General features: G+C 38.9%; 1 protein-coding gene across 1 annotated transcript in view; it reads left to right on the top strand.

Annotated features, from left to right (window-relative positions):
• Positions 1-17,188, top strand: part of grik3 (glutamate ionotropic receptor kainate type subunit 3) — a 73,417-nt gene that overhangs the window by 39,225 nt on the left and 17,004 nt on the right. Inside the window, exons 11-12 of the mRNA XM_055228071.1 lie at positions 8,722-8,945; positions 14,046-14,164. Coding sequence (XP_055084046.1) covers positions 8,722-8,945; positions 14,046-14,164 — 343 coding nt within the window. The remainder of the gene's footprint in view (positions 1-8,721; positions 8,946-14,045; positions 14,165-17,188) is intronic.

The raw sequence follows: 17,188 nt of genomic DNA, 5'->3' as shown, positions 1-17,188 counted from the left end.
TTTAAAATGGTTCAAACTGAGAGTGGGAGTGTGTTTACCCTTTGGAATTATGCATAATCAAAATAAAACAATAATAATCATTTTAAAAGTAACTCTTAATATGATGTTAAATATGTTTTGTTTGTGCGCAAATCTCTCACTCGTGTCTCCTGCTCTGCATACAAATTACAAAGAAAAAAATTTGGCTCTTTTAATAAATGTGATCCGGATCCAACTGTTCACGTTAAAGAATCGTTCAAAAGTTCACAAACATCACATCACTAGAATACACACACCTAAACATTTACAACAACCATGCATCTGTTGCTAAGTTACTGTTATCACAAGTAAGCTGTATATTTCTTCTAATATATGAGGTTGTAGATGAGTAAATGCAGTTTTCCCCCATATCAAATTAAAGTCACTGTACCTTTTACTGTCTTAAAAAACGTGCAGAACTGATCATTTAATAGGTTTGCAGTGGCACAAAGTCACTCTTCATTTACCTTATGCATTCAGAGCATCCTAATTATTCACCCCAATGAGTTTATAAGCACTTCTCACAACTTTCAAAGCCCATCACTGTAATGCTGACAAGAACTAGCATGCTAACCGACACTTCCTGATTATCTGACAATAAAACACTTTATAAAAAGAAGCAGACAGTACGCAGCTGACATATTTTGATCTCAAGCAACTCATACAATATGCAAGTACTGGGGCAAGGCAGATTGTGAAATATGGAGTTCAAAAAGAGTAAGCACCTTCCAAAATGTAATGGGTACTACGGTTGTGGGATATTATTACTTTTGTGGGTTTATTACATGTATGGGGATTATTACGTTTGTGTGGCTGATAGCCTTTAAGTATAATTTATTGATTGCAAACCTGGAAGAAAGAGCTGAATGCTGGTAGAACATTTAGCAAGCATTGGATGTCCACCCTGCTACAAAAAGAAAAAACAAACAAACAATGATTTAACACTTTTTAAAACTCTTTTTATAGTTAGAAAATCCTTCAATCCATCTTTTAATCACTAGTCGCTATATCTCGAGTTGTGTTGCAGGTTTTACAAGGTTGAAAAGTCAAACTGATAGAATTGCGTTCATCTTTAAATTAAAACATTTATTGCTGGTGCACCTAATGCCTTTGAACAACAAACTGCATTTCATCCAGAGCCAATGAGAGTAATGTGAAAGCTACAAAGCGCCACGCAGAGCCAAAGGGCATTGTTTGGAAGGTGCTAAATGATGCAACAGGCCTTGTTAAACTTGATTTAGTCACAATGGCTGATGGCTTTAATCATGGGGAGATGCAAATGTTAATAGCATGCTTAGCACATCATTTGTTCCTGTCATAGCAATTAATCAGGGCTTCGGCAGGCGCGCGGGAAGGTGCTAGCCCCGCATTGGCTTTTCCATTCCAATAGATACAGGTCTAGGGAGAGGTGAGCAGAAGATTGCAGCTCTAGGTATCTCACTGGTAACATTTGAAAGCCAATGGTGCGTATGAAGTCTGTCAAACTGTAGCGCTATATCTGCAGTCATTCTTCTTGTTGAATAATGGGTTCATGATCCCTGAGGCTATGCTAACAAAATCTGTCTGTGAGCTATTGTTTGTACTACTCTTAATTTGTCAAAAATGTCTTTCTGGAGGCTTCAATCAAATTAATTGATATAGCTGGCCTAAATAATTTCTTTATGAATATGAGTTAGTTGCACTTGCCATTTTGGTAAATAGATAGGCTTGAAGGTTATTGCATGCCATTCAAGGTTATTCTTTTTTTTTTATGTATTATAGTTACTGAGGTTGAATCTGGTTAGTACTGGGATGGGACACAGAGAATGCCAGTTAAGCAGAAGTCAAGTCAAATGTATTTATAAAGCACATTTAAAACAACTACAGCTTCCCAAAGTGCTGTACAAAGGCAATATAAAGTACAATCATATTTTAATGGGGCGAATAGCAACCTTAGCGATTTGATGAGGAACAGAGCAGAGCTGAGACAATTTGTTCAGTGCAGCCCCAAGTGCATTTTTTTTCCAACAACAGTAATATTTCCAAAAAAATTAATACAAATACATCCTGTAGGCACAGCACTCTTATTTGAGCAAACTGAGGTTTTCTCCTTTTATAGAGTGCCTCCCTAATTGGTTGTGCCCACTCTGCAGTACAGGTAAGTGTCAGCACATCAAATAATATTGTTAAAAGTTATTGCTAACAAAACAATGTAAATCTTTATTCAATCAAATATGTAGTTAAAAAGAGAGCTCTGCATGAATGCATCTGTTTCAACTGTCAAAAACCAAGCCAACAAGCTAAAATATTTTCACACCCTTCCTCTTCAACACACAGTTGTCTGCCTCGAAACTTTCTTAAGGTCCTCCGGCTCCCCGGGGACTCATTTGACCACCTAAGATGGCAGACAACATAGGTAAGCTGAAATGCCAAAATGTTCAATTGTAATTAATTAGCTCATACACAACCACTTCAATCAATAAAACATTTTAAACATCTTTGAGCACTGTTATTTTTTCCTGTTAGCTTCAAAGTTAGGCCCATGTAATGGACTAGCTACATTACACATATACAACAGAACAATACTAATACAATACAAGACAAGAGTCCCCCTCAGCTTGCATTAAAAGCCAGTGCAAACAAATGAGTTTTCAACAAAGATTTAAACATATTTAAAGATTGGGCTGTTCTAATACACAGAAGTTTCAGAGTCTGGGACCAGCTACAGCAAAACCCCAGTCCCCTCTAGTTTTTTTGGCCAGGACCTTGGAACATCCAAAATCGTCTGTTCTGCTGATCTTAAAGTTCTAGTGGGAACATGGACACACAGAAGCTCAGAGAGATAGGAAGGAGCCAACCCATGGAGACATTTAAAAACCATCATCAGATTCTTAAAGTCAGTCCTGAAGCTCAGAGGGAGGCAGTGCAGAGAGGCCAACACAGGCGTGCATGAGAACTCGCTCAGTGGTTAAGGTGCTTGTCTACCAGCTAAGCGTAGGCAGTTCAAATCCAGTTCAAACCTGTACATTCTCCTGTTGTGTCCTTGAGCAAGACACGCCACCCGCCTTGCCTCCAGTGTTGAAGTACACTAGTGTAAGAGTGTGTAGTTTAGATTTCTATATGTCAAGAGCTGTTTGAATTTTTCCTTTTGAGTTTTGTCTTTGTTGTTCTGTATTTTTATTTTTATATTGGTCTTGCTTGTTTATTGATTTATTCGCTGTTCCACGATACAAAACATATTTACAGAAACACCAACTTTCCTCAGTAAAATCACCCAGCATGGGTTACCGTGACTGGACATCTGTGAGGTTGATGGTGATACGATTGAGCAGGTTGACCCGGTGTTTGAGGATCCTGACCCTCATAGCTCCAAGCTCCCCCCCCCCGTCAGAGCTTCACCCTGGCCTGTGTCTGTGTGCTTGTCTCCTGGAGTACACCACACTTCTGGGTCAGGAGTAAGAGCTGGAATTAGCACACAGCTGTTGGTGGTTGTCTGACAAGTCTAGAATGAAATTTCTATGCATTTTTATATAAAGGGTTATCAGTCTGATCTCCACTCACTTTGAATCTGGCTTGTAGCACGACAAACAGCATCGTGCAGTCTTGTTTATGTCAGTGTTGCATGTGGAAAGCTCATTGGTCAGCTATCATTTTGAACCAAACCAAACATCTCTCGCATTAAATTAACAGTGTTTAGTCCTTCGCTCATTGCTTCTGCAGAAATACGCATTTTCAGTCCCATATTCAGTCTTTTTTTTCCTTTCATTGTTCCTCATAAGCAGCCATATTTGTTTTGATACGGGTGGGCCGTGCATGTCCTCGATTGGCTCACCAACTTGTCAATCACGCCCTTCCGAACCCTTAGTAAAATCGGTCAACTGGACAAGAACTCGTAGTAGTGAAGACGTTTCGATGAGCAGCGAAACGTCTTCACTCCTACAACTTTTTGTCCAGTTCTCAGATTTGAATTACTATGGATCATACCTGGACGACTAAGGGATTACACAACCTTCGTAAAGTATCAGAGAAGTGCGTGTTGTGGATCGCAGGCAAACAGAGCAGTGGAGGCTTGATTAGATTCTCCATGTCTAATCATTAGCCCTTTGATGACTGTGAAATGAGCCTACATCACTGGCTTATATTTCGCATTACCATTGGCACCAAATATCACGCTGTGGATTCCTTCATTCGCCTCTCAGTAAGGGGTAGACTCTACGCAACATCCTAGTCAGCGGTGTTGGGTATTCTGTCGGCTTAAATCCCAAAATTGCATGTCTGTGTCAATGTGTTTATGAAATTAGGAACCAGAGCGTATTTTACAGCGTATGAAAAGAATACTGCTCTGAACCTGCTCAGAATAAGTGCAAAAGCTGGTGTACTGCAACTTGGCGTGGCTTGTAGACCGCACAGGAAACGCAAGGAAAGGTATGAATGAAGTGTGGCATCACGGTTCAACACAGTAGCGTCTGCCAATTTGACAAATAGCGTTGCGGTAAAGTAAACAATGGAGGATTTTCAGCGTTCTATGTGTGATCTTATTTTGATGTTAGATTTAAAGACTGGCTTTGATGGCGTTCCCCGTTTGATTTTCCGCTGTTCTGTCAACCGAGTTAAGTGTGTCTAAAGATGCGTGCTACCTGTCAAACGAAGCTAACGTTATACGAGTTGACCACGCTTAGATTATTAGCTTTAAGAACAGATTGATCCATCTTCAATATGTGAACATCAGTACAATGAACAGCTAGCCCTGTTTATTTCTCATCCAGCTGTAGTCATAATATGCAATATTGTAACATAAGGTGAATCACCGCCGGTTTTGAAGACGCTTTTATCTGCTTTTTTATGTTTGTCCATATGCTGCACTGTACATTACCATAATCATAACCACTTATAGTTTTACGCTACTTGCACACGGTGTTGTAGTTTTTGCTATTATCATATATTATTTATAGTCCATTATTTATTTCAATTTGATTCTGTATATTCTAGTTAAACAGTTACATTAAGTATATTTTTAAGAGGTTTTAATCACGATGTTTGGCTGCGTTTGTTTATTTTGTGTTGATGTCCGTGTAAACCCTCAGTCGTCCAAGTCTGATCCTGGCCACTGCCTTATATCTGTCTGAAGGGAGGGGTTAACTACACTGAAACTGTAAATGTCTTTTGTCTCAAGTTTCAGCTGAAACTACCCTATTCAGCCCCTAACAACCCTGCTATTGTTCTCATTGTTCTGGGTCTGAAGATGGAGTTATAGATGGGGAATAGATGATGTCTCAGGCCCCCATTCCTGTTTAAGGAAAGATTCTCTTTCCTAACAAAAATGGCTTCTTTAACTCCTCTTTATTTTGTGTTGCACGCCAATTTACCCATTGTGGGACAAAATTAAAGTTTGTCATCTTGTTATTCGTCTTTTGTCTCTACGTGCTTACATTTTTCTTAAATTTTACATTTAGCATCTCAGGTTGATCATAGTTACCTACTTACAAGGATAACAATACACTGCATGTAAAGGTTCCTGTTCACAAATAATGATCCATGCTTTGAGTTGAATTTTGAAATGAAAACTACTTTACTACTTTAATTACGTAAAACTAAATTATTACTACCTAGACTGTGACTATCATTGTGTCTGGTGTAGGCGTGTAAAGCCCTGTATGCTCTAAAACAATGCCGCACAAAACCTTCACGCTTTTTCCCAAATCCCTAAACGCTGAACCGATCTCAAACACGGCGAGGTTATTGTAGCTTAATGAAAACTGGCGGTTGTCGTCAGGTGCGGCGGTCTGCGGGGACAACACCGTCGGTCTCCTCCATCTGCAAAGCGCGATAACACTGAGCCATGTGGCAGTCAGCGGGGCGCTATCAGCTTCATCTCGCCCGTGCCCAGTTTTCATGTATATTAGCTCACGTTTTGGCTAACCGCATGCTGGTTGATCTTCCGCCCGGCTGGCAGCTCTGGTTCAAAGCTGTATTTGGCAGCACAGAGTGGAGGTGGGGCAGTATGGGTATGTGTGGAAATGTAAATAGTTTAAGAAGACAGCCGACGCACTGCAGGACATACACCCTTCCGTCGTCTTTGGGTCTCTACAGAGGCCCGCACTCCATTTAGCCACCGCGGTTCTGACCACGGGAGCGTCTAATCCATAAGGTGTGGAGGAAATGTTTTGTCTGACCTGTGTTTACTCTTGTGTGGGAGGTATCACAGGAGTAAAAGAGAAAATAGTGTGTAAAAGCAGCAGTGAAAGCCAAGTGTGTTCTACGGGTGGCCTCAGGAAGTGAAAAAGTAGTTGCAGTAGTCAAGGTGAATATGTGTTAAAAAAGAAAAGAAAGATCTAACTTAAAATGCTGTGTTAAGCATCATGTTAAATGCAATATACAGTTTACAATGTTAATCTGATATGTTACTATGACTATAATATGACATAGATACTTGTATGGACATAATAATAACAGGCCTCTACTTTGACATGTTTATGATGATGTTTTGATTCGTTGTATTGTGATTTTAAAGTGTACAAATTGTGCTATACAAATAAACTAGCCTTGCCTTACCTTGCAGGATGAGGTTGCAGGGGGCTTACGTTTAGGCTGCTGTGGTGCAGTAGAGAACAGTGTAAAATGTCAAATTGTAACCGCAATGTGTTTAGAACCAAATATCCTGTCCTTTTTAGAGATCACTCTTGTTGTACCTGTAGGTTAGCCCTCTGAAATGCATGGGGCTCATGGATTAACTAGAGTTGCAATCTGAACAATTAGCTGAAAAAAAATATCACAATCACAATTCTACTTTCTTCACTTTGTCGTTGAGCCCTGCAACATGTGTCATTTCATTTTTTTCATTTATCTTTATTTATACAGAAATAGCCCATTGAGTACGCAAACAAATTACTACATAGGTCCATTTAAAACATTAAAAACAGGTGCAGGTGTGAGTATACATGTTTATCGCCAATGCATCTAGTTTTGCATGTTCTTGAAATGTATTCCAAGTATAAGTATTAATACATTTTATACAGTGTTACACAGTTCTCTTCTGGCAGATAGTGATTGCCAACCTACTTTTTTCATAGAGTGTACAGTAATGGGTTTTAAATGCGTCACCTGTTATGAAAAAAAGGGCTGAGTGAAAGAGTGGATCTAAACGTTTCAAAGTAAAGGCTGGAGTCTGCATGTAGGTATTATAGAGGTGGTGACTCTTTCAGTGGATGTACCATTTAGTGTGTAAAGATTTGTAGCATGCACATCCTTTAAATGACACGGGAGAGAGTGGATTTTGAACAATTTGAGTGGTAGGAGTGAGATAAGAAGTCTTCCAGGTAGAATTTATACATTGCTTGATTCATTTTGACAATGTCTGAAACTACGATATCAAGAACAATTCCTAAAAATCAAACTTAATCCATGAGTCTGTTGCACAGTTCCCCGCTTGGTCCAGGTCTTTACGCTCTCACCTCTGGACAGGTAGAACAGCCTACAGTCTGCTTTGAAGAAGATAGGAATCCAAGCCATTGTGCCACAAGTAGACCAGGTCACCAATATAACCACTAACCTTCTGAATACACGCACATAAGCATATAATGTAAAATAACACCAAGCTGCAGGTTATCTGTCCTGTTCTCATAGCAATACTCCAGACTATGTTGTAAGTCATTCCAGAGGCACTAGATAATGGATTTTTGGATGGGAGCACATTCGAGTTCTCCCGACATGGGGAAAAGGTGTCTATTTTTTACCAATACACAACGTCAGATTGACAGAAATGAATTTTCCAATGGGACACTATAATTTTTAAGAGAAAGTTACTGCAATATATCAGCCTGTCTCTAGAGTGGAAGAAGAGAACAGTTATAGATACAGAGGGAGCGTGAACTGATACGGCGAGGGCGAGGTTATTTCATAGAGTAGGTATTGGATATGTCTATACAAAACATGAACAGATATATTTTTACCAGTGCCACACCTCAGCCATGGTTTTCACTTTTTTTTTTTTTTTTTTCAGCATCTATGTAATGCACTTATTTCTGCACCTATAACACAAGAACGTGTGGAGAGGGATTTTGCAGTTTAATGAAGGCTAAAAACAATACCTGCTAGCTATTAGTAGACATATTTCGTTAGGGACATGCTCTCTAGTCAACTTAGCATAATATAAAGCTTGTCATTTTGATTGCTTTTTTGAATTTGGCCAATGGTGGCAATAGTTCTGACAAGTAGTTGGAAGGAATTATACAAGCATCAAGTCGTGCATCAGCCAACGCAGCAGTAAAAGCATGTCATACACAGAGAATTAGGTAACATTTTATGAAAACTACACCTTAATTAGCCTTAACGAAGCTTGAAGATTTAATTCATACCCTTACTCTAACTCCTAATTCTAACAATAAAGTAACTAGAGTAACAATAAACGTGTGAATGAAACTAAACACAAATCTATGTTGTATGTTTTGGATTCTAACATGGCTGTAAACTTACAAGAATCCTGAATTCTGTAATATAGGACCTTTAAGTAGTTACTGAATCAGCCTGGCAGTTGTGTCTTTGTCATGGTGCAATATCCAAGTACTGGAAAAGGTTAAGTGGATGGAGCTAAAAGTTCAAATTAAAACATGCTCCTGATTCATGGTTTTGAACAAAGTGTAGTTATTATAACGTGTTACTGAAAATTATGTAGTAAAGCATGTATGGTACTAACGAAATTGCTATTTTGTCTCTTGTCTATTGCAGAGAGCAGACTTGGCCGTAGCTCCCCTCACCATCACCTACATGCGTGAAAAGGTCATCGACTTTTCCAAACCTTTCCTGAACATGGGCATCAGCATCCTGTACCGCAAACCTAACTCCACCAACAGCGGCTTCTTCTCCTTCCTCAACCCCATGACGCCCGATATCTGGGTCTACATCCTGCTAGCATACTTTGGCGTTAGCTGTGTCCTGTTTGTCATTGCCCGGTAAGATGCATGCTCTGTCCTTTGGTGCCATTATATTTGCCTCCATGTGGTCCCTTCAATAGACACAGTAATTTACTCTGTTATCATTGCAGGCTGTGAACGGAGTGCGCTAGCCATTGTAGCATACGGCGTTAGTCGCTGGGTAGTGATCAAGGCAGTTATGTCGGCATGGGATTGCAAGCGGTTAGGAGGAGGAATACAAAAAGAAAAACTGTTATCTCGGAATGTCAAATGTAGGGTGCAATTTCATTCAATTTATCACCTGTGTGGGGTTTTCTGAAGACTTTAAGGCCCTTTATCTGATTTTGAACCATAAGTAAGGAACATAGTTTTGAAACGGCTAGCTTAGCCCACCTACTTGTAGTCCTTTTTCCATGTTACTTTATGGTTCTTATCTTAAATACGTGGTGTTGCACATGCAGCTTCAAAGCCAATGCCTGCAACAGCAAATGAGAATCACGTCGCAACAAAACCGGTCTGACACAGGAAAAGCAGATGGACTGGGTATAATCTAAGTGAGGTGTTGTGAGTAAAATTATTAATGGTTACCAGTAGAAATAAAAAGTTATAATAAGTGATGGTCGCAGTAGCCTAGACTGTACATATAAATGGACAGAGCTAATCTGCTAGCCAGTATGTTCCAAACAGGTGCACTTCCGGCTATGTCGAATCTGGCACCAATTCACTCTCTACTGAAAAACTGAACGCTATGAGTGACGTCACACTCCCTAAGTCCACTTCTTTATACAGTCTAGACATTAGACGTTGTAATATTAAAAGTGTCATAGTAATAGTAGCAGTACCTGTGTAAAAAAAATAAGACTAAAGTGGTAGTAGTAGTAGCAGCAATAGCAGTAGTAGTGGACATGTCAGTAGAAAGAGGTTCACTCTGTAGACGTAGTTGACATAGTAGAAATATTTGCAGTGATGCATTTGCTGTTCAGTTACAAAAATGTATTTACTATATTCAAAAGCGAAGAAATGCACACCTGATTTGCCATGTCAAAAGAGTATGCTATTTATAGAAGATTAGCACCATTTATATAAAAAAGAAATCATGCTAAAAAGTGTCATGATAATTGTGAATGGCGATGATCTGTTTGGTTGGAGGAGTGTTGCACGGGGTTTTTGGTGGATGTGAATGGCTTGAATATGCTTTTGCGGTGATTGTCAGTGTTTCCTGCTGCTTGCCATGCAAAGTGGTGCTCCAGGAAGTGGGAGAAAACAGCCGCTAAAAGGAGTTCAGGATCTTGAGAGCAAACAGCTGCACTTCTCTATCTCTGTGCGTTTTAGGGCGAGCAAACAAATCGTGGAGTGGTTTTACACAAGTGCAAAAATCATCTTAAATTGTCCCGTCAGTTTTTTTTTTTGTTTTTTTTTTTTTGGGATGCCAGCTTGGATAGCGGAAGAGGTGTTTCCAAAAGTGCATCCATGTGAGAGGAGTCAATGCTGAAATCTGCTGGGAAAAAGGGGTCATTCCGAATGTTGGACACAGATGTAATGTCAGCAGCGAGGAGAGGATTTCTGAAGAGGCTGTAATTAACTACTGTACAGAGTCTGTTTGAGAGGGGTTAGAAAACTGTAAGTGAAGAATGGCAACCAAATCCTTAGCAGTCTACGCCGGGGTGACAATGGTCCTTTGGTCTTTGTCAAAATTTCAGATATTTAAAAGGGGTTTAAATGGGATATACTATGTAAAACTGTTGGAATGGTGTTCCTTCATTATTAGCTTCAAAGTTGTATTTTGATTGTTTCATGTATGTTTGAGTAATCTGTTTGAGTGCTCTGAAAATACCCCCTACCTCCACTCACTGCTCTGTACATACTTGGGATTATTAAAAAAAAATAATAATAATAACAATCGGACTTCAGATCTTACATGTAGGGTTCAGAAATGTCTCGTAGCCACTTTAAATGATAAAAACAAATTAATGAAAACTTTGTGCTTGCTAGGGTTAAATGCCACTGTGAGAGGTGGGGGCTCTCAGGTCTGTTGTTTTGAACAGGAAGTCAATGGATGGATTTCTATGGTTCTATTATTAATACTATTATTGGTTTAGATCAATATTGCAGTTTACAGTGAACACAATGTAAAATTATACTCACATATAAGAGTTTAGTAGTACGTGGGGAAGCTGGCCAGTGTGGTCAAAAGCAGGAGGCAGATGCAGAAAAGCAGGAGGCAGATGCAGAAAAGCAGGAGGCAGTTGCTGTAAAGTTCCCAGTTACCCAAAATTTATTCTGAATCTCTGTGGTAAAACAAAAATTAACTGTGCTCAACTTAAGCAAACGCAGCAGAACTTAAGAAACCAAGTGTACCTGGCTACACTGATGTTCCCTTGAAAGCAGGAATGGTTCCTTCCTAAGCAGGAAGCACCTCCCCCAGGTGTATACCATCTACTTTACAGGTGGTGTAGGTATATTTTAGTAGAATCTCCCCATCAACCTTTGAGGGCCTAAGTCCCTTTAACTCAAAAGTGTTAAAAAATAAACCATAAACACTTAAACATTGAAACAAAATACATAAAGACATTGAAACAAAAAAAAAGGAACTTAACGCAGTTCTCCCCTCCACATGGTCCAGCCCATGACCACGCCCAAGCCTTTTAAAATGGCCGACATAGGACACGCCCCCTCTTTGTCTGGACTGTGTGGAGATTCAGGTAAGAATAGATGCATGTGTTAAACTGAATTAACTAAATGTAACCAAATAAAATCTCTTTAAAGTAGCAGGTGTACGTGTGGTGTTTAAATTAAAGGTAGAATAACTAAAATACTAAACAACACAAACCCAGGATAGTTATGTTTAGTATTTAGTTGCATATGGAAAAATTTTAGGAAATGAACAAATGTGTGAATATAAAGACAATTAAGGTTATATTAACGGGAAAAGGGCCACTTTGTCACATCGGAAATACCCCAAAACCACAATATATCTTCTTTAAAATCATCACATCGACATCTTTTTTCTAACCTAAAACTGACTGCACGATAAATACTGTAAGAATGTATCACATCAGATCTTAGATACTGCACCAGGAGGCCTCGTTTGAATAACTTAATCTTTATACTTCTCCATTTCTCATCATAATAAACTACCAGACACTACTAGACTATTTTTCACAGGAAATAATTCACCGACATTGCAAACGGACTGACCTTCAAAACATTTGTGGTAATATTGAATTAAAATGTGACATCTGACTAAACATTGTTATAAAGATGTTTTGTTTTTTTCTCCAGTGAATAAGTGAATTAAAGCCAAAACGTGTATACCAGCTGAACAGTGACAGCACAAAACAGATTATTTTAGACATCCAACAATAGCTTCAAACACTGCATAATCCAAAAGTGCAGGAGGCCAACTCTGTACTTCAATACACTTTTGTTTCCTAAACCTTTTCTGATTTCAAACTTCTGATAGCATTACTTTGTTTTGCAGTGCACAGGGTTATGCACGAAGGCTTATAGTCGATAAACATATTAAAAATAACATTGCAGAAGTGACAGGGCTCTGCGTGTAATTTAGGTGGTGGCAGAGAGTGAAGCGGAGTTCAAATAAGTGAAAATTCAATATAATCTTTGTAAATGCAAACATGGCACTTTTGCTTTATGTTGGGTCGCAGTGCCAAGTCATCTGCTGATGTGTAGGAGCCCTCTTGGCAGTGACGGTTAATAGTGTGTTTAGCAGCCATTTTAGTGCGAGTCTGTGGAGATGGGCCTTCACTGGCAGCACAACCTTTTTAGACATTAGCTGTGAATCAGGGCTTTTAAATCAGCACTCTGACACCGACAGCGGGCAAAGTGCATGACAAATAGTTTTCTTGAATGACTATATTAGTTTGGGTGATGTGTATGTGTGTTCGGCATCGCAATCTGATTAATTTGAATTGTGTATATTTTGAACTGACTGGACAGGCTCTCGCTATCATCATTTTCAGGTTCAGGTAATTTTATTTATTTTAGAATTAGTTCGCAGCTGCACTTGGCTTCAATACATAAGTTAGCAAGCAAACAGCTGCTGGAATAAAATGTTTTGACAGTTTTACACCTTGGGACCAGGTACATTTGGTCACATGGGAGGAGCTGAAAGTCATTGAGTAAAGGATGAGACGCATTTAAAATGAACTGAAGCTGCCTTGAGTACTGGGACTGAGGCTCAGGGGTCTCCAATTACTTTACATGACCCTTTAACAGCCTGGGAAATAAGATATGTGTTTTTGGTAGAAAAATTGCCAAGCCATGACACCAAACAGGATAATAAAACAGCTTGATAAAGAAGAGTCATCATGGTTTTGTCTTCTGGTGGCTCCTCTTTACTGCAGCTGCACAGTTATTGTCAATTCTCATTTTGTATATCATACTTTTTTAACTCATCGAATAGTTAACTCTTTAACGACTGAGCACACAATAGACCAGTATAGCTCGTCTAGACTTTTATTCTTTTTTTTTTTTTTTTTTAGCCATAAAAATCATATTAAAGGAAGTATTAGAATTTACTGCATTTTTTCCACACAACTACTTCTACCTGCGCTCTCATTCGTCATCTTCAACGGACAACAGAGGCAGATTACCGTAATGACAGTAACATATTTAAACAGCCCCATGCCTCTGCTTTGAGACAGCGTTTGAATAAACATGAGAGCACAATTGGTTGAGGAGTTACGGTAATGGGAAGTCCGCAACCACGCTCTATCGGCGACAATAGCATCCGCCACTATAGGGTTAAGATTCTCCTTTATTGTTTGCCATGGGAGAAATTAGTTAGCAGCAGATTGGCAAAAATAGTTTTATAAAGTGAGCGTTATTTTAAAGATATGCTAAATGTATTGCAATTATTTAAGTAAAAAAAAACAAAAGAAAAAAAAAAGAGATTATTGAGTACTAAAATATTGCCCTTCCTTTCTCAAAATATCAAAATAACCATTTGTAAGTGTGGTTGGGATTGTTTGGAAAGGTGAATATATATTTTTTAATGTAGCCTCCATTTTGCATGCATGTACAGTATATATAACTATTCTACAATGCTAACTGTTACTTTCAGTTTCATTATTGTTTCCGATGCTAACACCTCGCGCGTTTCCTGTCTTGTCTCCTCAGCTTCAGCCCTTACGAGTGGTACGACGCTCATCCCTGTAATCCTGGATCTGATGTGGTGGAGAACAACTTCACCCTGCTCAACAGCTTCTGGTTCGGAGTGGGTTCCTTAATGCAACAAGGTACCACTTTACTCTCTCCCACTTCCCCTGTCACAAACAATACTATCGCACCACTATTCCTCCTAGTGCCTACTTTCTCTCCTCCCTCCTCTCACTGACAAGCTCCCTGATTTCCATCCGCACCACTGTTTCAGAAGACATTTAGCTGTCAAGAACAAGCAGTCGTACATGACAAAGAAAGGTTGTTGTCACCTTGCGAGGCTGTTTAAAAAGGGAACGTGTGGGTGCCAGGTACTTGTCATAGACTGGCAGGTAAGGATGGAAAAACATAGCGCGTTTTTTTTTTTTTTTTCCAAAATGCAGTGGCTGGCCCCGTTAAAGAATATGGAGCGTGGGGGGACAAAAAGGCTAAGTTGAAGGAACATGTTTGACAAATGCCAGCTGTCAGGGATGGTAGGCTGAGCGGCTGTGATGTTCGCGAGCTGCAGCAGTCACAGTGTACAATGGTGTGTGAACTCAAGCGGGGACACCAGATGTCGACTTTGTATTAGCGCGATGAGTAGCCAGGCAATTAATCTGCTAAAGCTAATGGTAAGGAGATAATTGGCAGGATGTTTTTGGTGCTGTTTGGAGGTATTCATGATTGTTGGAGAAAATCAGTGATATAACGTTTTGGTTACAGTGGCGGCGGTGATGGGGGTACATTTTTAAACGACTTGCCTAGGTTTACGATCTCAGATATGCTGTAAACGACAGTGCTGACTCGGCAAGGGGTTGTTTGAATGAGTTCCTGGGAAAGTACAGAATGCATTGAGAGTCTGAATTAATATTAGAATGTATTCACATACTTATACAATAATGGATTTGGTTGAGGAATTTTAATAGCATAACATACAAGTAACTGCAAAAATGTTTTTTTGGTGGATTAGCTGTTCGGATATCTTGGGTTTTTACTATTAGCCTCCTGAGACCTGGCGTCCTCATATGTGAACAACACATTTTAGGTTGTCTGGGCCACAATGCAAATTTTTAGAAGAAGAATAACAGCAACAAGAACAGCAACAATGTAAATATATTATATATATTCATTTAACAGTTTAGAACATTTTATTTTATTTTATTTTTTTTAATTTTTCTTCCTGCTCCTGTCAGCAGCTCTTCACACGAGACACATTGTTCCAAGAGGCACAATTGTTGTTTCTCCTTTTGTTTTTACATTCAGGACAAATGTTGCTGTGTTCAGGGTCTTAATAGTTTTTGCAAATCATTATTCAAATGTTTTATCAAAATAATTAAAATGTCCACATATGAGGACATTTCATTTACATATTTTTTTCTCAGAAACTACATAATGTAAAAAGATAATTATTTGTATTTATACTTATCTGGTCCCAATCAGCCCAAAATAACAAAGAGAAATTAATAAAGCATGTCATGCAAGAACTCGGGTCTCAGGAGGTTAATATAGTTGTGGTTCTTAACCTTTTTCAGCCATGACCCCAATTACCTTTATTGGCATTCGCAAACACAAAGAAAGAGACTTCTCACAAAAGTAGTCCCATATCAACCTTCCGGGACTTGCTAAGTACTTACGGTGGTAGTTAGGAGATACTTGATGAGTAATTATGGTGGTTTTTACAATGGTAGTTACCGTGGTAGTCACTGTGGTACTTGTGGTGGTATTTTGGTTGGTAATTATACATACTGATAATTAACAGTACTTTGGCAGGTACTTTACTGATACTTACTGATACATACTGTATACAGTGGTCCCTCGTTACATTCTAAAAAATAACCGGCAATAGACGAAATCCGCAAAATAACTTTATTATATATATATATATATATATATATATATATATATATATATATATATATATATATATATATATATATATATATATTAAGGCTGTAAAACCCCCTCACCACACACTTTATACACTTTTCTCAGACAGGCATTAACATTTTCTCACATTTCTCTCTTGTTTAATTAATTAATAGAGACTTATGCGTATTTCACAGTTGTCGATCGAACATTTATGTAAATTTGGTGGGTTGAACGTATTCTGTGCTGTGCGGGAGACCAGGCACGGAGGAGATTGATTGACGGTGGAGTGCAGTCCCTTGGCCGGTCCGGACGCAGAACACAATGTGCGTTCATACACTGTTAAAAAAACGTGTAGAATTACATGGGAGAAATCCGCAAAACATCGAGATCAGGAAGGGTGAATTGTGATATAGCGAGGGACCACTGTAACTAATAGTGGTATTTTGTGGTACTTAAAGCAGTGCTTATAGTGGTACAAGAAGTGATACACTATTATTGGTACTGGCACTTACACTAAAATGTCATATTAAGTGAATGGTTACTTCTAGTGTTAATTACAATGGTATCTATGAAGTGGTATAGTGAAATGGTAAAGTGGTGGTGTTATTTGAGTTAAAAAATAGAGTTAATACACAATGCTCTGATGATGTAAAGTTAATGTTATTTAAATCATATTGCACACCACTATACACTGCCCACCTCTGGACTCAGTACAAAAAAGCCAGTCTACAGAGGCTGCAGGTGGCTTATAATGACGCGTTGCGGGTGCTCTTGAGGAGGCCACGATGGACCAGTGCGACTGAATTGTTTGTCACCGCACGTGTGAATACATTGCAAGCTGTACTGAGAACTTTAATGTACAGGTTTATCTGCAGACTGAACAAGTCAGAAAATGAAATTCTACTGTCACTCACAAGCATAAGATGCAGTGCAATTCGCTACCAATCCAGAATGTGGAGACACTGGTATGGTTGTCTTTTTAAAACATAGATGTTTATTGTTTTGTATTGTTACTGTCTGTCTGTTTTTTGAATGGACCACGAGTCCGAAATAAAGATGAATTGAATTGAATATTAAAGAATGTACGTGAAGTGCCGGTAAGTATCAGTATAATTACCAGCCTAAGTATCACCACAAGTACCCCAGTAACTACCACCATAATTACCAGGCAAGTATCTGCCACCTACCACTGTAACTACCTAGTAAATCCCGGAGCGTATTTTAAAGTACTACTCTTTATGATTGGATGTTTGGCC

The sequence above is a fragment of the Periophthalmus magnuspinnatus genome, chromosome 16 (genome assembly GCF_009829125.3).
Source record: "Periophthalmus magnuspinnatus isolate fPerMag1 chromosome 16, fPerMag1.2.pri, whole genome shotgun sequence".
Taxonomy (NCBI): domain Eukaryota; kingdom Metazoa; phylum Chordata; class Actinopteri; order Gobiiformes; family Gobiidae; genus Periophthalmus; species Periophthalmus magnuspinnatus.
The sequence above is the reverse complement of the archived record's forward strand: the minus strand, read 5'-3'. Positions and strand labels throughout refer to the sequence as shown.